This window comes from Desmodus rotundus, chromosome 4 (genome assembly GCF_022682495.2).
Source record: "Desmodus rotundus isolate HL8 chromosome 4, HLdesRot8A.1, whole genome shotgun sequence".
Taxonomy (NCBI): domain Eukaryota; kingdom Metazoa; phylum Chordata; class Mammalia; order Chiroptera; family Phyllostomidae; genus Desmodus; species Desmodus rotundus.
Genome location: NC_071390.1, coordinates 155,480,511 through 155,501,750, shown reverse-complemented (window position 1 = coordinate 155,501,750; position 21,240 = coordinate 155,480,511). Strand labels below are relative to the sequence as shown.

At 39.9% G+C, this 21,240-nt stretch overlaps 1 protein-coding gene across 7 annotated transcripts in view; it reads right to left on the bottom strand.

Annotated features, from left to right (window-relative positions):
* The window catches only part of ATP8A1 (ATPase phospholipid transporting 8A1), a 211,340-nt gene that overhangs the window by 128,434 nt on the left and 61,666 nt on the right, over positions 1–21,240 (bottom strand). For all 7 annotated transcript variants that reach the window (XM_071221301.1, XM_024573893.3, XM_024573897.3 and 4 more), the window contains exons 8-14: positions 18,926–18,995; positions 17,130–17,257; positions 14,733–14,844; positions 13,220–13,385; positions 11,562–11,689; positions 9,180–9,257; positions 7,455–7,543 (exon numbers count right to left, since the gene is read on the bottom strand). In XM_071221301.1, coding sequence (XP_071077402.1) covers positions 7,455–7,543; positions 9,180–9,257; positions 11,562–11,689; positions 13,220–13,385; positions 14,733–14,844; positions 17,130–17,257; positions 18,926–18,995 — 771 coding nt within the window. The remainder of the gene's footprint in view (positions 1–7,454; positions 7,544–9,179; positions 9,258–11,561; positions 11,690–13,219; positions 13,386–14,732; positions 14,845–17,129; positions 17,258–18,925; positions 18,996–21,240) is intronic.

Below are 21,240 nucleotides of genomic sequence, written 5' to 3'. Positions count from 1 at the left end.
AGGAAACATTTAAACTTAGCAGTTTCACTGCAAAGCCAGTGGAAAATGCATCACATGCTGTATAATCAGAATAAAGTGTTTTAATGAAACAAACGTTCTAATGCCTAGGAACAAACTATCACACTGTTAAAATTTACCACATGTATTCTAGAAATAAATGTGGCTACCACGAGGTTCCTCAAGCAGGCATATTGAAGTAAATTTAATTACATTTGTATACATTAAATGGAACTATTTTAAGATGAACTCATTTTCAAAAAATGTCACTTAAACCATAATTCAATTATGAAACCATTTATTATCTCAGACAGAAAGCACATTCATCAATACTTCATCTCATCCATTAGCTCGCATGAAATAGGGAAGTCAGATTTTATTTTAACCGACCACTCATATATTCAGTCAGATTTTCTTTTATGTATGTGTTAAATTTCTTTTTTTACTGTTCATTTCCCCCCACTTTATTGATATATTCTTGACACATAACACTGTGTTCAAGGTATATGCACAATGTGTTGATTTGACACATTTATATGTTGCAAAACAATATGCACCAAAGCATTATTAGCTAACACCTCCATCTCCTCAAATAATTATCATTTTTTTTGTGGTGAAAACATTTAAGATTTACTGTCTTAGCACCTAGAGCAGATTTTTTTATCTCCCATTTCTTTTTGTTATACACGCCCATTCAATCTTTCTCCTTTAAATTTAATATATTCGATATAGGTAGATATTTTAAAAATGCCGAATTTAGTGCAAATGTAAAATCATTTGTACAACAATTAACATTGACATTGTACAATGTTGTACATTGTCAATGTTGTACATTGATGTTAATGTACAGTAAGAATGACAGCAAACTCACAGTTATTAACAACCACACCTAAAACAAAAACAAAAGCAAACTAAGCAAACAACTAGAACAGGAACGGAACCACAGAAATGGAGATCACATGGAGGGTTGTCAATAGGGGAGTAGGAGGGGGAGAGGGGGGGAAAGGTACAGATATTAAGTAGCATAGATGATAGGTGGAAAATAGACAGGGGGAGGGTAAGAATAGTGTAGGAAATGTAGAAGCCAAAGAACTTATAAGTAAGACCCATGGACATGAACTATAGGGGGGGAATGTGGGAGGGAGGGGGTGGGCAGGATGGAGTGCAGTGAGGGGGTAGAAATGGGACAACTGTAATAGCATAATCAATAAATATATTTAAAAAATAAATTCTAAAAAAAAAGTACAACAATTAACGTCACTGGGATCCTTTCACTCCCCAAGTGACCACCCCACTCTCTCTACCCTTCCAAACTGGCCGTGACACAGCCTCATCATTGCAAAGCAGCAATCTGCCCCCAGCTCAGGACCCGCCATCCTCCCTCCAGTCACAATGGAGGCGGTCCCTTCAACTCTCTCACTCTCTCTCCTACCAAAGGACTTTCCTAGAGGCTAGGGAGGCAGGGATAACCATCCCCTGGTGGGCAGGACTCCCAGATAAGGCAGTGGCCTCCTGCAGTGCTTAAAGCAATCAATTCCAACCAACCTCAAGGCTTAGACTCCAGACTGGGGGGCAGGGGTAGGGGGTGTGCAACTTGAGCAAATTAACTGTGCCAAGGTCCTGCCAAGTTGCACAGGTGCTGAACAGCAGCCCCCTGATCTCACACACCTGACTTGCTTCTCAAGTCAGGCAGCTTAAAAATCGAAGAGCTCAAGACTCAGGGTCCCTCTCCCCGAGTCTGGCCCAGCCCTGGCAGAGGCTGAGCTCTGTGCAGTGTGATGAGCAGCAGGCCGCCCACACTGCCCTGCCATTGGGCCTGCCTGCAGGAGTTTCCCAGCCGTCACCGCTCCAGCAGAGCTGGTGTGTCTGTGCTACTGCTGGCTGTCTGCCTTTGTTTGCATGTCAGTGCTCTTACATCTGCCTGGCAAGTTAGATCCCAGCTGGAGTACCACTTTCTTAGGGTGCATGCAGTCCCTGACCTCCCTAATTAGATCAACCCCAATCACAGACTCACACAGACCTTTGTATTGTGTAAGGATTTTATATTTGTCTTTATGATTACTTAATTAATACCCATTAACCCCCAATTAGATTATCAGCCGTAGGGGGTGGGAATCACGGGTACTTTTGCTGATAATTTATTGCTCCATCATCTAACACAGTGCTACCTACACAGAAGAAGATAACATTCATTGAGGTGGGTGAATAAGGCAATTCATGGGGTTCACCCAGCTTTCACCACCAGTCTTGGTGAGCAGTAAAATAAATTTGTTGGTTTTAATGTAGATTGGGGGCTAATATTAATGTCATTGTGAGGTTTCTCATGATGAATCTCTTCTTGGTGTTAAAATAGTCAATCCTTTCAGCAAACATATTGCTAAAGAAAATACTGTCAAGAAACTGAAAACTTATTTGAAAAAATCACGAAAGAGAACTCCTCCAGTCTGGCAAAGGAAACAGTTTTCCAGGAAGTCCAGGGAGCTCAGAGAGTCCCAAAGAGGTTGGACCCAAGGAAGCACACACCAAGGCACATAATAATTACATTACCCAAGATCAAAGATAAAGAGAGAATCTTAAAAGCAGCAAGAGAAAAGGAGACAGTTACCTACAAAGGAGTTCCCACAGGACTATCAGCTGATTTCTCAAAAGAGACCTTACAGGCAAGAAGGGGATGGAAAGAGGTATTCAAAGCCATGAAAGGCAAGGACCTACATCCAAGATTCCTCTATCCAGCAAAGCTATCATTTAGAATGGGAGGGCAGATAAAGTGCTTCCCAGATAAGGTCAAGTTAAAGGAGTTCACCATCACCAAGCTCTTATTATATGAAATGTTAAAGGGACTTATCTAAGAAAAAGAAGATGATCAAAAATATGAACAGTAAAATGACAAGCTCACAATTATCAACAATTGATCCTAAAAAAACAAAACAAAAAACAAACTAAGCGAACAACTAGAACAGGAACAGAATCACAGAAATGGAGATCACACGGAGGGTTATCAGCAAGAAGGAGGAGTGGGGAGAATGGGAGAAAAGGTGCAGGGAATAAGAAGCATAAATGGTAGGTACAAAATAGACAGGGGGAGGTTAAGAACAGTATGGGAAATGGAGAAGCCAAAGAACTTATATGTATGATTCATGGATGTGAACTAAGGGTGTGGGGGGGGGAGGAATTCTGGTAGGAGGGGGGTGCAGGGTAGGGGAGGAAAAATGGGACAATTGTAATAGCATAATCAATAAAATATACTAAAAAAGAAAATATTGTCAAGTAAAGCCATTCACATACTGTATTCATACATAAAGACTGCTTTTAAAAACATTCATTTTTCACTTAAAGGGAAAATGTCTACGAAATGGTTTTAATACTGATTAAAGGACTTCCTGATGCAAAAATCCCTGTTTAAGGTTGCTTAATGGAACTTTTTTTAATGTTAGAGATTATACACTAATCTCTAACCCTTTTCTGCCTAGTCTAGCTCGTCTGCTCATTTGAATAGTAAGGTCTAACTTACAGACAAAGACCGTGCTGAGACTATAGCCTCGAATATTCACTATGTTGAGAATCCCAGTCATTGAACATAAACCATTCCTGGCATTCAAGTAACTGATAAATCTGACTTCCTCTCTACAGGAGGCAATTTGCTACAGTTTAATTGATTAACAGTAGCTATCTAGTTTGTAAAGGGTTACATTTAGAAATGGCATTATGATTCATTTACATTGAACTAAAAAGATCTAATACATTTAAGCATGCCGCTGTCTCTGATCCAAACGTGATCTCTACAAAATAATCATGGTCTGTGTGTGCCAATCTTTTTATTTCATTGCCCGTCAGAAATCTGATTTGGAGGAAAGGTTACCTGAAATGAGAGGAACTTAAGAGTAAATTTTGAAGCGCTGCATTAAGGGTTAAATATTATCTTCTAACACTAGGCAAAGGTTATGCTATTGTGAGACTTGCCTGGTCCTTCAAACTGGTGAAAAGCAAGAGAACCGATCTTTGACTCTCTAGGGTGAACCGCGGCTTTACCTCCCTGGTTAGACATGCGGAAGAGGCATCAGCTCTGAAATTGTCGCCCCAAAGCCATTCGTTAGTGTGTGAAAGTCTGTGTGATTTTCCTTTGTTTTGCCACATCCCGGGGGGATAAACACCATGTTTTCCTCTGCTGGAGCTGGAAGTGCACCTACCTAATAGTTCCCCATATTACACAAGTGTTAAACACGGCTGCGGGGCAAATGCGTAGGTAAAGCGTGTGATTTCCCTGGACTCCTATAAGCCAAGAGTGCCCAGAGGAAATTCCCAGAGAGCTGGTTGACAGTAATTACTTTCTCCTGTGGAGTTTGGTAGAATTAAGTAATGGTTTCTCTATAGCTTTGTGTATTAACAACTCTCTACAATGCTGACATTCCGACTGCCCAGCAGAGTGTTGGGAGGGTGTTAATAAAAACTCAGTCAGGGTTAAGGCTCCTGAAATCACATACACAAACCAATACGTGATTATTGGAAGCAGTTTAACGACCGGCCTCACTCAACAAGGTGTCTGGAATTGGTGAAAACATAATACAACACTGTAACACCCAAAGAAGAAACGCATTTCTGTTTATATAGTTAAAATTTGCAAACAAAGATTAAATTTTGTAAATATGTTAGAATTTTATATCTGGGAAAAACCTTAAAGATGATATGCTTTTATAATAACTCCAGAACGGAACTCAGATCAGTAGGGGTCAGCCAGGACCAAAGGGATTTAGAAATTTTGCACTTTTCCTGGGACCCCTTTACTGTCTACAGTCCCCACCCACCTGTTCACCTCACCCTTCTCCCTTCCCTTGATATATGAAAGGCATGGATTTTGAGTTCCGTTAGGACTGTTATGGTAGAATGAGCAGCCAGAGGAGAACAAAGGCAGGGAGGAGGAGGGATATACATCCCACCCACTGACTCAGCAGTCCTTGAAATTCTATGTATCTTTTCCACTATGTGGGAAAGAAAACTTTTGAAACTGTGCCTTCACCCCAAGGCCTGAAAGGCTGAAAAGGGCCCATTGTGCCTAAAGGAAGAGGCCTATTGATACCTTTGGGTATTCACACCCCATCCTGGAAAGCTGGCACCACCTTTACCTATCAGTCAATATGTAACTTCTTCCCCCTCCCCGTCCTGTCAACTATGTAAGTCCTCAGCACAAAGGAGTCTGGGGCTTGGCGCTCTTGGCTCTCTGGCCACTGTGCGCTTGCCACCTCAGCCCTCACCCCCTGGCCTTTGGCCGCCCTTACCTTCACCACCTTACCATGCTTCACCCTGAACCTACGCCTTTCACCCTCCCCACCCCCACCTTAGCTAGGCCGTTCTCTTCCAGGAGAACAGATCACCAATAAACCCTGCTTGCACACTAATAGACTTGCTGATCTTTCATTCTTTAGTGCTGCATTGGTGAGAAGAACCGAGTTTCTGGGAGTTTCTCCCATAACTGGATGAATTTGCAAATTAGCTCTACCACCTTCTCTAGCCAGGCCTTCTCGATCAATAAACCCTTCCTTGCTCCAAATCCTGAAAAAAAAAAAAAATCATCTGCTCTCACCATGGTCATTTTAAAGGGTTTGGAATATTTGAAAAAGAATTATCCAGAGTCACACGACAAAGCTACAACTAGAACTCACGTTTTATGACTATACCTCGACATTCAGAGAGGTGAGTTTCCCGAGAGGAAATTTGTTGCACTGAAAACTTAATCTGATGACAGTTCTCAACTCGAATACTACTTTAATATTCACCAGCCTCAAACCCACTCCACCAAACTATAGCCAATGACAACATCGCCCATAGAGACAGGAAGGACTCTGTTCTTTAGAACTACCGCCTGCAAGTGTTTAGGGGCTTGGTCCAAGAGTTAAAAACAAACCAAAACAAACAACCCTGTTAAAATGCAGAAGGAACGAGCACCCGGATATCATTCCAGCTTTTTGTTCTGAGAAGTTCACCATCAATAATTACTATTTTGAAAAACGTGCTTATTCTACTGGAAACTGGACCAAGTTAAAAGGGATGGCGATTATCAAACAGATCACTCTAATAGTCACATTTATGAAAGAATGCAGAATTTGTATGAAAACAAACATCACCATAAATCCACCAGCAAGTATCATACAACAAACTCTAGAACCTCAACAGGCCTTTCCTCCTCTGGTCAGGGATACTGTGGGCCCAACATACACAATGTCTAAGGTGGGCTACACCTCTCCCGCTCCGGCGCTGGCCAGCAGCAATTTCGGGGTTGCAGTGAGGAGAGGCTCTTTGTCTAAGATTATTAGGAGATCTTCACATAAATAGGAAAAACGCACAATGGCACCCACCCCTAGAAACAGTAAGCATGCTTCTCAAGGTAACAGCCTGGCTTTACCATGTGAAAAAGCCATTCAACCAAACGTCTTTTTAGCTTAACAGTGTGAAGCCATTTTTAGTCACATTTCCTGCTAACCCAAAGAACAAGGACATCTGCCCCCACTCTTTCTCTCTGTGCACCCTGTGTGTGGCAGTCACCGTACACTTCCAGAATTTTTTACCAAATGCTTATTTACTTATGATTTTAACGGAGGCATTTTCAAAATTCAATACACTCTTTTTATACTAGCTTAGTGCCTGGAGGCAGAGTGTGAGTGGGCAGAGTGGGTACAGGCCAGACAACCCAAAAGCAAGCACCCCGGCTTGCATGGTTAAGGGGCTGATATTTCGCAGTCTCACTTGTGAGGACCAAGGTGGTTGGAAAATTTGGTAACAGCCCAATTCAAACAACAAAGAGGGTGTTTCACTTTTTGATCATGTCTTTTTAGGTAATGTAGAACGTCTCACTTTACCCTACAAAGTATTTCAAAAAGAAGGCTTTAGAACGTTTCAGGCACACCTGGACGTAAGAAATAAATGAATGCTCAACAGCACGTTCTCAGGGACATTAACACCCTGGTGAAGGTTTTTGATGGTACTCGCTATGCTTGGGTTTAAGTTTCACGTCCCTACTTCTTTCACACCATCAGAAATTTAAATTGTTCTGTCACTGTAAAGAGGAGGGAGGATAAAAGAAAAGAACCAATCAAAGGACTAAGTATCAGAGAAACAAGTTTTTAAAACTTGGGCACTTGAAAACTGCCCAAGGACGGGCTCTGTGTTCCCACCACATGGCAGCGGTACTCTAACTTCAGGCAGCACAGAGGGAAGCGCATCTGTACTGGATAGAGACCTTCGCCAGTTCCAGACACCGAAACAGTCTCGGGCAGCCCCCACGGCACAGGGAGTTCCAGATGAAAAACAATGCCTAAGTATAAAACAATACCATACATTTCTGCGGAAACAACTGCTTTCGAGATTAAAAAATATTCTCCACTGCAAGAACTCTCAAAATGTACCAAAATGTTAGCCCCAATTAAACGTGTATTTCATATTCTATTTAAAGGGAAAACACTTACCCATAAGCAACTCCAGCTACGGTGCACTTCTTAAACTGCATTACATTGCATGTCAGAGTACCAGTTTTGTCAGAAAATATGTATTTTACCTAAAAAAAAAGAGTTTAAAATTTCTCATTAAATTTCAGAAGTCTTTTTATGCCAGTCTCTTATGCAGGCGGGAACCCTTAAATTCTTCTTCTTATCAATTTTGTTACATTGTAGGGACACAATGGAATTGCTATTAAACGACTTCTGTCTGCATATTAAGGAATACGTTCAACTATAATTTCTCAGTATTTTAGCATTTCATGTATGAGCATTGAAGACTATCAAGATAGCAGAAAACTATGGTCATATAGAAATCTGCCTTAACATGGTCTGAATTTCAACGAGAAAGTAACTGTATTGCTCCATAACATTTATGGAGAACTGAAAGAGAAAAGCTATCAGCATTTCTCCACAGGTTGGGGTGGCCAAAGAGTCTGTTAAGTTTTTTCCATAAAATGAAAGACACATTTTTCATTTTCACCAACAACTTTATTGATTTGGATATTCTGAGTATGTTGGCTGTCTCCTGCATGGAATAACATTGATTGTTCTCAATATTAATGGCTCGATTTGATCGCTATCAACTTCAGCTGGTCTACCCGACCATGGAGCATCGATCGTCCAGTGAGAAATCTCTGGCACGAAACCCCCCAAACCACTTTTGACATGCTTGATCAGTCACAACACCTTCTCCATACACTGCACACATCTCTTTTTGCATTTCAGTTATGTTTTTATCTTTCACGAAATAATAAAGCATAATATGCTGAAAATGTTGCATATTTTCTTCCAAATTCAATTAAAATGGCTACACAAAAACTCACCAATTTTGGTGTTTTTTTTAAATGCACGCTGATATGACAGGTATCACAATACAATCTAACACAACTGTTTTGAATTGAGTTAAAGACAACTAACTGCTACTAGACCCATCGTATGGAAAAAACCAACTAATTTTTTGGCCAACCCAATGACAATTGTAGACTGGCAATGGCTTCTGAAATTAACTTCATACCACATCTGAACTGGTAAGGAAAAGGATAATTCTGGTCTAAATGCTATTTGAAAAATAAGAGTTAGCAAATGGCAATGGTACAAAAAGAGAAGAATCTTTTCTTAGCCAGTACAGGGTGGAGCAAAAGTAGGTTTGCAGTTGTTCACATGGAAAATAATACAATAATAATAATAGAAGAATAGACTGTTTTGTGCACTCACAACTGGAAACCTACTTTTGCCTCACCCTCTGTATATACATGGATTACAAATATACACATTTGTGTGAACACCGTATGAATTATAAATCTAAGTTTCCCATTTGACTACTATTACACTTCAATTTACATAACTTCATTGATCAATTTAACTTTTTCTTCCTTTCTGGTTAAAAGCTATGAACAATTTTGAAGCAGAATTTCTAACTCAAAAACTGCCAGTATTTTGCTACTTGTCAGATTACGTACTGAAGAACAGCTCTCAGTGCAATTCCTAATTTAAGAGCAAACGATGCTTTAAATATTTTTAAAACTTCATTTACTAAAAATTAAAATTAATAGTTATGTACTAACATGTATTTATACTGATTATTCAACCAATAGAAAATGAGAAGTTGTCAATTCATAGGAAGTTGCCACATATGGCAGAAATGACAATGAACCCGACCTCCATGACAACACATCGATGAGAACTTCCGTTTACCTGGCCAAGCTCCTCATTCAGGTTAGATGTTCGAGCCATAGCAGCAGTGTCTGTGGGTTCATAGTGCATGTCGAGATCCTTTTTAAAAATAAAATAAATCATTGAATGCAGCTGGTGATACAAGGTAGAGTGAAATTTTATTTTAACTGGTAAGCTACGTACACAATCATTCTCATCTCTTGCCATCCCTGCACCATTTCGGTTGATTTCCCTGAGTAGCACCCAGTACAGAATATTCTATTCCACAGTAAGGGCAGAACGGTGTGGTAGATAGAGCGTGTCTCTGGAATCTAGCGATCCGGGTTTACGTCATCCCATCATCTCCTAGATATGGAACTAATGTATTTCCTATGGTGTCTGACACAATGTAATTGCTAAACGTGAGCTGAAATAACAGCAACTAAATATCGATAAAGTCATTACAACTTCACATCCCTGGGAAAATGACCTAAAATATTTTATCTGGGTGAACTTTCTTGGCCAACTTTCTCACACTGTATATACCTGAGAGTAAAATGAGTACATTCTCAAAACCCAAAGAAACATGTGTAGTTTTCATACCAATTTGTACTTATTTTACACCCAGAATTATGACTATTAATCCTACAAAAATTAATGTTTTCTATAACAGAACACTTCCCGGACACGTCAGAGTTGACTGATGTTCACACGTCAGATGAAAGGGCCAAATCTGGTCTCTCATAGCTGCATTTTGGACGGCTCGGCATCGCTTCTGGACCAGGTTGTTGAGCTGTAGGTGCCGTGTTGTAAGGGGGAAACTAAGCAACTGGGCGATGTTCACAGAGCGGTGACTGGAATGGGGACTAGGTGGGAAATCATGTCAAATGAAGAACAGAAGGAGATGGAGGACGTTTAGCTGGGAGGGGGGATGTGATAGTGGGATTAGCATGAGAGTCAAGTTCAAATGTTTTACAAGGCTAGTAGTGTTTGGGAACAAGATTAGACAATGGTCTTAAAGGACCTACTGGCCAGAACCAGAATCAAAGGAGGCAGTTACTTATCGTTCTTCCACACAAAGAATAAGCTGCCCGGTGAGGGAAGGGCTCTTTGTTCAGGAATGTTCTAAAACCTCTGTAGATTAGAAAGGTAGTTGAAAGGCCTGCTGGGTTCACTCGGCACTAAAATTATGTAATTATTTCAAGCAAAAATTATTTTTGGAAATCCAAATAAAATAATAAAGTGATTCGCTGTTTGGTTTTCACAATGAGTTATATTATTATTTCTTATTATAAGTGGGAAACCTTCAATAACTTTTAACTGTATTTATATGAATTTTATTACACAATTTTTCAATAACGTATTCCCTGCATGAAATGAGCTATGCTTGCAGCTCATTTTAGATTTCTGAATTATACTGGTCTTTTACCAGTGAATTAAGGGATTGGCAGCAGAGATGGGTAATTTACCACAGAAAAATAACAAGCAGTTATTAAAGTATCATCAGTTACAGTTTCAAAAACCGTAATATTGTTCTTAGTAAAAAACTTTTAAGTGATTTAAAAAGAAACATCAAAAGACAATACCAAAATTTCTCAAAATAAAAGAAAAATTAACCTTTCAGGCAGATAGGGCCTAGTGATTTATTTAATTTACACAAATTTATTAATTTTAATTTTGGTAACAATAAAACTGAGAAAAAGCAACATATTTTATAAACAAAACATTTAGGAAACAGATGTCCAGCACACTTTCCCAAGAGTCAAAAAAAATATTTAAGGAAAAAAAAGAAGAAAACTTCAAGCACAGCTGAAATTGTTTATAGTGTGGTAAGATAAACTACATAGATGTATAAAACATGATGGGTACTCCGGTTGGTACAAGCAGTGAATACAGTATTATTTCTATAGTGCTCCAGTGTTTATGAAGCTGTCTGCTATGTTGTGAAATTCCTCTGATGAATGTAACCACTGGGAGATACAGGTAAACCATATTTATCATTGCTACATGAGTGTCCAAGAAAATATGTCTCAAAGAAGTCGAGTGGCTTGCCAAAGTTCACACAGCTAGTAAATTACAGACCTAGAACTACAATCCAGGTATTTTAATCTCCAAATCCCATGGTTCTGCTTTTCCCCAAGACCATGGTGTAACTCAAAGTAAGTTTCCTGAACTACAGACCTATTTTCTCCAGACGTCTGGTCTGTAAACATGTGCGAGGTTGTGATGAGAGACTTTGTTGCCGATTTTCACTTGCCCAGTGAATTTATCAGAATTACACTAGGTTCAAAACTACTTTGAAATATTATCCTGTATTCAATAAAAGGTAAGGTACAATTAAGATTTTTTTCTTTTGAGAGATCAAGAGACCCTATCAGAAAAAAAATGTTTAGAGTGATAAAAACAGTAATAATTCATATTTACCCAATTTATGAAGTATGCCTGAGTAAATTTCACCACTTCCAATGTAACCAACAAGCTGATAGGGATGAGATTATTGAAAAGGATGATGAAGGTCAAGAAATTCAGCCCAAAATTATTAGCGCCACCATCTATTGGGGAAGATGGGAGGAAAAACATTTATAATTTTATATATTTCATTTTGCATTGACCAGAACTTCATGCATAACAAATTTTTTCATATTGAATAGCATATCATAGATAGTTTGGGAGGAATACTGTGTTGATAACATATCCTTATTCTCAAATACATTCTTCAAGATGCAATAACATTATTTGTATTCAATATGGTGTTAAATCCTATTAAGAACTGCATAATGGTACTAAAAAGTGGAAGTATTGTTAGGTGTATCAAATTCTGTTCCAGACACAAAGTTTAGATATCATAGAGATAGGACTAAGAGTTTATAAATGAAAAATCTTAGCTGGGTAGAATCACTTTTATATAAGTTCTTAAAAAGCACCTCTAATTTAAACCATGCCTTACAAGCAAGCTAACAAAACGGCACTAGGAAAACTAACCCCAACAGCAAAAACAACGGCGGGCCGGACCCTGGGTAAGTCCAGCCCTAGGTAAATTACACTCTTCCTCCTCAATCGTGAGGACAAAGCAGTTGGCCCAGACATCATGTAAAGTATGTGAAGAAACAGATTGACGGTGGTTGTAACAGTTGTAAAGTTGAAATCAATGACGGTTAAAAAACAAAACAAAACTTGGAATAGCTGCAAAGCCAAATCAATATAATAAACAACAAGTAAAAAATCAATTTTGCCATAAGATTTTACTAGACTTTGTCTTTTCACTTTTGAAAATTAAGTATTTTATTGGTTAAGGACTCATCAAAAGGCAATGCACACTTACTTCCCAGAATACTCGGGGGCGGTACATTAACCCCACAGTAGTGAAAGGGTAAATGCTCCGAAAGAAAATTCTTTAACAGAACAGCACATGCCCTCAGGCAAGGCCACCATCAACACAGAATTTACCGCATTCATGAGTTCAAATGAAACACGTTCGATGTAAACACTTTAAAAACATGGAAACCACTTTTGGAGGTTTAAACATAGTCAGTCTGCTTTCTTTCTCAGACAGCTATCTAACTTCCTGTATTAAGATATTAAAATATTTTTAAACAAATTAATAGCATTTGTGAAAATAATATGAATAAAATGATATTTTATAATATTATGAAGTGCTCATTATATTTTTAAGGATTCTGAAATTAATTAAGATGAGAGAGACAGAGACAGAAAGGAAGAGAGAGAGGGAGAAACATTGATGTGAGAGAAATATCGATTGGTTGCCTCCCACACATGCCCCAGTTGGGCACTAAATGCACAACCCAGGTGTGTGCACTGACTGAGAATTGAACCCACAGCCTTTTGGGGCATGGGATGATGCTCCAACCAACTGAGCCACCCCGGCTGGGTGGATTCTGAAATTTTTAGAGATTCCACATGTTACTTACTCTTACTGGAAACTGCACTGAAAAATAAAGACTAAATGCCTAGTTATCTTGGCAACAATGTTTTCTTTTAGAAATAATAGGAAATTCCAAGAGCAGCTGTGAAACAAATGTTTTAATGAAAGAAAAAATGTCAATACAACCTTGAATGCTTACAATTTAGATTGAGGTACCAGTCCTTCCCAGAATGCCTTCGATTCCAAATGGCTGAGCCCACAGAACAGATAAGGGACATGGCAATTAAGATACAAAATAAAATCAAAATCTGTACATTTGTGATTCGTTCCACATTTGAGAGTTTAAGTGGTGGACTTGTTGAATTCTGTAAAAAGAAACAAGATGAGCAATAAGAAATGTGTACAGTGATTTAGTAATAGGTATCTAGTACATTGATGAGTATGACAAAGTCCTCATCAAACTCAAAATCTAGACGGGAGCCGACATCTGAAAATTATGCAGATAGCAATCACAGACGTAATAAGCTGTCAAAGGTTAACTGCCTCTTTTTCTAAGGACCACTACATCACCGAAGCCTTTCTCTAGGATGTAAAACAGTAATGAGAGAATGAAATAACATTCCTTTTGTAGGTATAGCTTTTGCATCGTGGAAGGCAAGTTGAACAATGCATACTGGACTACTTAAGTAAACTGGGTAGAGGAGAAGCACCCTGCTTGCATCTCTGCTTAGGAAGAGAGGCAGAGAAGGTAGCCTGTGAACCCACAGCCTGGAAATTCCAAAGTATGAAGGCAACATTTTAAAGGATCCCTGAGTCCCAGATTTTTGGTGGCATTCAGTAATTGTTTTGACTGAACACAGCAGCCATGTAAGCCATCCTGGCTATAAAGAATAACAGAGACAAGTTTCCTCAGATGCATTTAATGATAAAAATGATTATGCTGGAGTTTTGCTAACCATGGCATCCAGAGGACACAAAATTAAATCTGTCATAATCAATATCAAATACAGAGTCAATATAGAATTTACAGAATGATTAGGGGTGGAATCATTAATAGCAGTCCTGCTTGCCCGGTGAGTACATCTTCGTGCCTTTACGATGTACAGAATTACCAATCAGCCCTTAGAGCAGATTTTAATATAGTATCTTAAAACTGACTTTCCCACACCCATGCAAACGCCTAATACTGACGATACCATACTGTAGAGAAGAAGCACCCACGAGCGTGTGTAAACATTGCAAGTGGCCAGGGTTAAGGCTGATTAAAAATGGCCTAACACAAAAGTGCTATGAAGCAATGGTCAACATTTGCTTTACAAGTTTTTCTCTTAATTTTACAAGAAACCGAAAGTAAGTTCTAAAATTTGACCCTTCATATTAAAATACAATTATAAGACAAATACTTCAGTGCAGAGCACTCGTCATCACCCAGACGATGTGTGCCATCACCGCAGTGGTTAGTAAGTGGACCGATACACGGACCACTGAGAGTGCGTGCCCCGGGCGAGCTCCGCTGCAGCTCTCCAACGCTCCGGCCGCAGGGAGCTGCTGCACAGCGTACTCACCAGAGAACGAGGTTCTGGATGGACAGAGTGGGGCTCAGGAGTCTGTAAGACGGTTCGAGACACTTGGCACCGCTGAACCGAAAGCTAACAAATGGCACATTTTCAAAAGTTTTAAGTCCGAGAGGTTTTCACAGATAAAAACCTCACCTGCATCAGCTTGGTGTCATGTCCGGTGTAGACAACTATTCCAATGACCCACTGTGTATTCCTCAACTGAGCACCTCGAAGAAGAATCTGATCCGCTCCCAGTGGAACAGTGCTATGACAGATTATGTTGACGTTAGAAATGAAATTTTCTAAAATGCTCAAGAATTCTACAGCCACTATGCAGTTCCAGAAAAAGGCTCTGTTATTAAAACAACCCTTCTCACATTTACTGTATTTTTAGAAAAATCATTTTTCTACCAATAGGGGTAATTTTCGCACATAAGAACAGCTGGAGCACAGCACATCAGTTGCTTCTCCTTAAACATCAAATCAGCCATTTCCAACAATTTCACAATCCAAAATAGTAGGCAATGTTTTGGAATTCAGAGGCTAATTTTCAAATCTTATTTAAGGCTTTTCTTGATTTAGTTAAGTCCATTTAGGATTCTGAGATGTTTGGAAGTGGTGAGGAGAAGAAATCTGTCTCTCCCCCAACCTTCCTTTAAATTAAAATTAGCTTTGTGCATAACAAAGGTTCAAAAAGCACACAAGGTTAAGATACTTAGATCTCATCACATACTTGCATTGGCACCTCTCTCCTTCAAAGATAAGTCACTGTGTTTAAAGTCTCCAGGACATTAATTTTATTGTATTGGAAGATGGGTTCTCCAAGAACTGTGAATGTATTTTCCATAAATGGTAAGTAGCTACCAAGCCTTCAACCCTTCATTGAAATGACAGCAAACTGAGGCTATCGATTCCATGTAACCTGAACACCGGGTCTTTTGTGGGTTTCTCGCAGGGCAATCCACTATGGTGGGTGTTGGTTGACTTGAACTAACTTACATGCATCAGAAGGGTACACTGTATCAACAACAGATACAGTGTTGATGGAAGTGTACTACCCAAAATCTAATGGCTCAAGGATTCTGATCACCAGGATTTTGTTTTAATAAGAAAAAAGCAAAAAAAAAAAAAAAAGTCAAATATTAAAACACACATTTAAAAAAATTCTGGAGAAAGAAGGACACAACCTGCCAAGAAAAGTCTCCAGACAACAAAACCTCTTGTCTGTGGAGATAAGGGAGACGGAAGCTTCCACTGCTGGTGGGCTGCAACGGAACAGAGGCATCCAGAGCTGGCAGCTGCCTGGGCCTTGGCCATTCTTTCAGGAAATACACTGATGTCACTGGTCCCAGTGAAATCAACCCAGATAGGGGGGTAATAACATCACCTGAAGCCTTCCGTTTAAATGAGTAAACCCTTAAGAGACAGTGTATTGTAATTTCAAAAAATAACACAGCAACTCTAACTCTCATTCTTTATAGACAAAGTTATGGCTTTCAGACCCATCTGGAAGGGAAACCCTCCTGTGTTTGCCTCAAGATTTGGGGTGCACTTCAGAGATGGGAGGGGTTTCAGGCCTATAGCAGGTTTCCAAGAAGTTCTTGGGACACTGCTGGACAACAGTCTAGGGCAGTGGTCCCCAACCTTTTTGGCACCAGGGACCGGTGCCATGGAAGACAATTTTTCCACGGATTAGGGTGGGAGGATGGTCTGGGGATGATTCAAGAGCATTACATTTACTGTGCACTTTATTTCTATTATTATTATACCAAAACTGTGACTGAGACAAGTGACCAGTGAGGGAAAGAGGTGTAGATGGGAGTGTTAAATAAAATAATGGATGGGCCACGCGTGGACTAAAATAAATGCTGGATTCTGACTTAAAGCCTGCCGCCAGATGCAGCTTGATTGCTACTTGCCACTCACTGATAGGGTTTTGATACGAGTTTGCAAGCAATTGGTTTATTATGGTCTCTGGGCAGTCAAGCCTCTCTGCTAATGACAATCTGTGTTTGCAGCCACTCCCAGGGCTGGCATCACCGCCCCAGCTCCACCTCAGGGCATCAGGCATTAGATTCTCCTAAGGAGCACGCACCCTGGATCCCTCACATGCGCAGTTCATAGTAAGGTCTGTGCTCCCATGAGAATCTAATGCCTCTGCTGCTGATCTGACAGCAGGCAGAGCTCAGGTGGTAATGCAAGTAAGAGAGGGTGGCTGTAAAAACAGATGATGCTTCGTTTGCTTGCCACTGCTCACCTCCTGCTGTGTGGCCTGGTTCCCAACAGGCCACGGACCAGTACTTGGGGGTTGGGGACCCTTGATCTAGAGCACCTATGTGCCAACTGTTCCTCACATAGCCAATTGGGTATGATACAGTCGCTGTCACCTCATCATTTGTAGTGTAGATTGATTGGAATTAGATATAAACTCTTCAAAAGCAAAAAACCACTACTTTCCAATTACAGGAACTCAACATGTCATAATGAGTTTTCATTAGAGTTGGAATTTCAAAGCAAATATGTGCTTTCCTGAAGGCCGATTTTGCATACCCATGTCCATCAAGCCTTATGTTTCCCACAAAATCGTAGAGATGTCTGTTTGGACTTTCACACTCGACTCTGCCAGAAATTCTCATCAAACTGTCAATGTCCTTTATATCCGATGTAATTGGTAAGCCCTGTTTAGAAATGGATAAACACATAAAGACTATATTAAACATATTGCATGAGGGAGGGGACTTCTGAATCCATCCAGGCCTATGATCTAAGAGATCCTATTATTTTGTAAGCAATTCTCTCCCTTACACAACAACTACTGTTTTTGTCGCACCATAACTAAGGGATACCTTCCTCTCCATGGGAACACACGGTTTTAAGTCAAGAATGGGACAACTATTGGAAAGTTCTAAAATATATTCAAGAGACTATACACTAGTCTAAAAAGATATTTTTAAATCAGTTCTTAAAAAACTGCTTCCAAAAATGAGTACAGTGTGAATCTGTCTGCTGAATCTCAGAAAGTGGCTAAAAAATGAATAAAACCTATCTCCAAAGAGAATAGTTTGTTCTTTCAGTTCACTGAGAAGGAAACCTCCAAACAGTCCTTCCGCCTGGCCAACCAGGGCTGCCTGGCACGGAACAGGCCCCTGCTTGCTGTGACACTCCGCATTCGGGTGCTCTGTGATGGCCTGTTTGCCTTCCCTCCCAACTCCCACATGTCGTTCTCACCGTTTACCTGGAACCCAAGAGAACACAGCAGTGTGCTGCTTAGCAATGTGCCCACCAATAACTGACGACATATATGGCAGTGGTTCGTTCCATAAGGCCGTCACAGAGCTGAAAAACTCCCACGGCCCACCGACATCACGGCCGTCTTACCGTCCCAGTGCCACTCATCACTGATGTGTTTGAGGTGATGCCGGTGCAGACAAACCTATCGGGCTGCCAGCCGCGTACAGTGTGGCGCACAGTTATGACAGTACATGATACTTGGTAATGAGTATGTTCCTGGTTTATGCACTTACTACACTTTTTACTATGATTTAGAGCGTACTCCTGTTACTTACACAAAAGTTTGCTGTGAAGCTGGATGCCGTGTTATTCTGGCAGCAGCCTCATACACTCGGTGTTTACCTCTCTTGCCTGCATCATTTACTCTCGTGCTTGATTTAACCCTGTGTGCTTTCGTACAGTGCCGTGCGGCACGGGCCGGCGGCATGGCAGCAGCGTCTAGGTGGGCAGTGGGCACCGCGTAGGTTTGTGTGAGTGCACTCCACGCTGTTCGCGCCACAACGAAATCGCCACGGACACATTTCTCAGACTGTCCCTGTCTTTAAGCAGTGCATGACTGTACATTTTTTAAAGGCCCTTTTGAAACTTTAAAAATAAAAACCTCACAGTCGTTTTCTGTTAGGGATGGTATGAGAAGTAAGTATAGAAATCTAAACTATTCCTAGCGACCAGTGAGACATTTAGCTTGGCCATGGAAACTATGGCAAAGCCAACTCATTTGGGCCAAGTGAATAGGAAAAGTAAATAAGCTAACACATGTCAAAGCACTTAGAATTACTGCTATTATTATTACCATCAGAGTGTTGTCTATGCATAAAATATTAAAAACATTGCAAATAGTATCTCTACAAATAGGACCATATTTAATCAGGCAAATAAATCTAAGTGCTCCATGATACACAACGATACCAATTTATAAAACCCCTTCCTGGTGGCTAAATGAGAAAATACCTTCAATTGGATAGAATTACTTCAACTCAAGACAGTAAGAAATAAAGCTATTGATTCCACGTAATAAAACAGCAACAATTATATAAACCTGTATGAGATCTTACCTGTCTAATTTTCAGGTTTGTCTCACCATCTAAGTTGGATGTTTCAATGTAGCACATGGCCTGGGGCTCACTGTTGTTTAAAATTCAAAAGCAAGAGGATTTAATGAGGGTAGGAAAGCATAATAATAACTTATTTAACGCTCAGACTCACTGAAGCCTTTTGGTCTAAACGAGCTTTAGTTGCCTAGATTCTTGACAGTTTTCATAAGTGCAAACCGCTGCGAGGCGGAGCCCATGCATGCCAATTAACAGGTCAGCGTTTCAGCCAGAAGGAACTAAAAGCAAGTTCCTGCCAACAGCCAGGCTAGATCTTCAGGATGAAGTCAATGATTAAATTTGTCACATTATACTTAAATTGCTCCTCCATATAGACACAACACAGACTGTATCTGAAATACAAGGCCGTTTTGTGTCCAGATTCATCTCCAGCTCAAAAATAGCAAGTGAGACTTCATGCTCATAGACACATGTAACTTGGTTAAGGAGAGTGGTTGATTAGAGAATTCCAGATTGCTGCTTCCAAAAACTTGCATTTACTACCCCTCTAGAAAAGATGAATAGGATCGCAGGAACCAAAATATTTAAGTTGAAGGCTACTTTTAGAAACTGTATGAATAGATTTTGCAGCGAAAAGTAGATATACGCTTTTCTCCCCCTAGCTCTTCCGCTCCTATTCTATTTCTTAAAGTTGTTTTAGAGACTTCTGTGACAGCAAAAGCTAAAACTAAAACCAGCCAACTTGGCCATATTGCTCTTTGACCTGAACCTAGAATATCGCCTTGACGGGTCCCCAGCGGAGATGTTTTAGTGAAGTTTCGTGTGTGATGGCTGGTGGACGGGTTCCATGTTCTCCAGCCCTTTCCACAGGCACCAGGCCCTGGACCATCTATAACCTCCCCTTCATGTGCGAAGTTGACTTGTGTACAATGACAGACAGGTGAGTTTGCTGTCCCACTGGATAAGCTGATCCAAGGAGAAGTATTCTGAAGTTAAATCAGTCTTGTGAGCACTCGGTTATATAAGTGTAATTGGCAAACGTCACATAAGTAACTATGACCGTAATCTCGGATCAGCATGTGGATTCAAAGTTTTGGAAAGAAATTTGTAAGTTACGAACACCTGGAATTTTCTAATCAACTTCCAATCTGTATATGAGCAAAACAGACTCTTCTGAGTTTCAGATACGGGCATGTAGCTTAGTTTTGTGCCCTGAAGATTTGTGAAAAGTGTTAAACCACCTGGTCATAAAATATACCACAGATTCATTTTAAGTAACTTTGCATGTTCTTCAATTTACTCTGTGGGCTGTTTTTTCTTTTTTAATCCCATAAAAGCTGATACTTTTTCCCAGCTGGAGGTTTTCAATATTTATATTCTCACCCTATCAATTATTCAAAGTTTTATTTTTTATTACTGTCACAACAGTAATGTGGCTCTGGCAATTGCTCCCAATTTGCAATTTACTTATGTATATGTTTGAGACATAAATGGCTTATGGATTAATAAGGCACAGCCTCTGATAACATACAAGTATGATGGCAAACAAATGCTAAATGAACAATGTCGATTCCATATTTTGGCAGTAAAGTGCATTAAAGTGTTACTTTACATATCCAAAGCCATTCTCACATTAAAATGAGAATAACATTCTAACGCTATTTATACATTTTTTTCATAAAGCAACTTTTTTTAGGACTTTAAATGGCTAGGAAATTAGACAGTTAAACGGCTGATTTCTACTTGAAATGGGGCAAATAAAATATGCATCTAAATTCAAAACATACTTAATCCCTTAAGACAGCTGTTACTGAAGGGGCTCTTAACAGTGCTATGAAAAGGCAGCAAGATGTCTCAGATAAGGGATCATGCTAGATAATAAATATTTCAGCAAATTATGACGACATCCAAAACACAAATTCCAGTCAGAGAAGCAAAGCAGGCTTTGGGGTTAGTAAGTGGAAAAATGAGACAAGATGCATATCACAACCCAGACACTAGCAGACAGCTGAAATTTACCATAATAACATGCACTTTGTCACTAGTTACACGTGGGACAAAAACCGATCCCAAAGCATGCGGTACAAAATGTGCAACAGCGAGCTTTGTGCAGGGGGGTCCTCCATAAACCCTAGACAAGCCCAAATGACAGTCAGGATTGCTGAAGGGACTCTCTAGAACTTAAGAGAAGATTTCAAACATACGAATAAGATGAGCATTTAAAATCTTAAACATTTCTCAATAACTTTGTTTCATGTAAAGCTTATTAACATTGTTCCAAATAACATTCTGGAGAGATATTAAATTAGGCCTTGGTA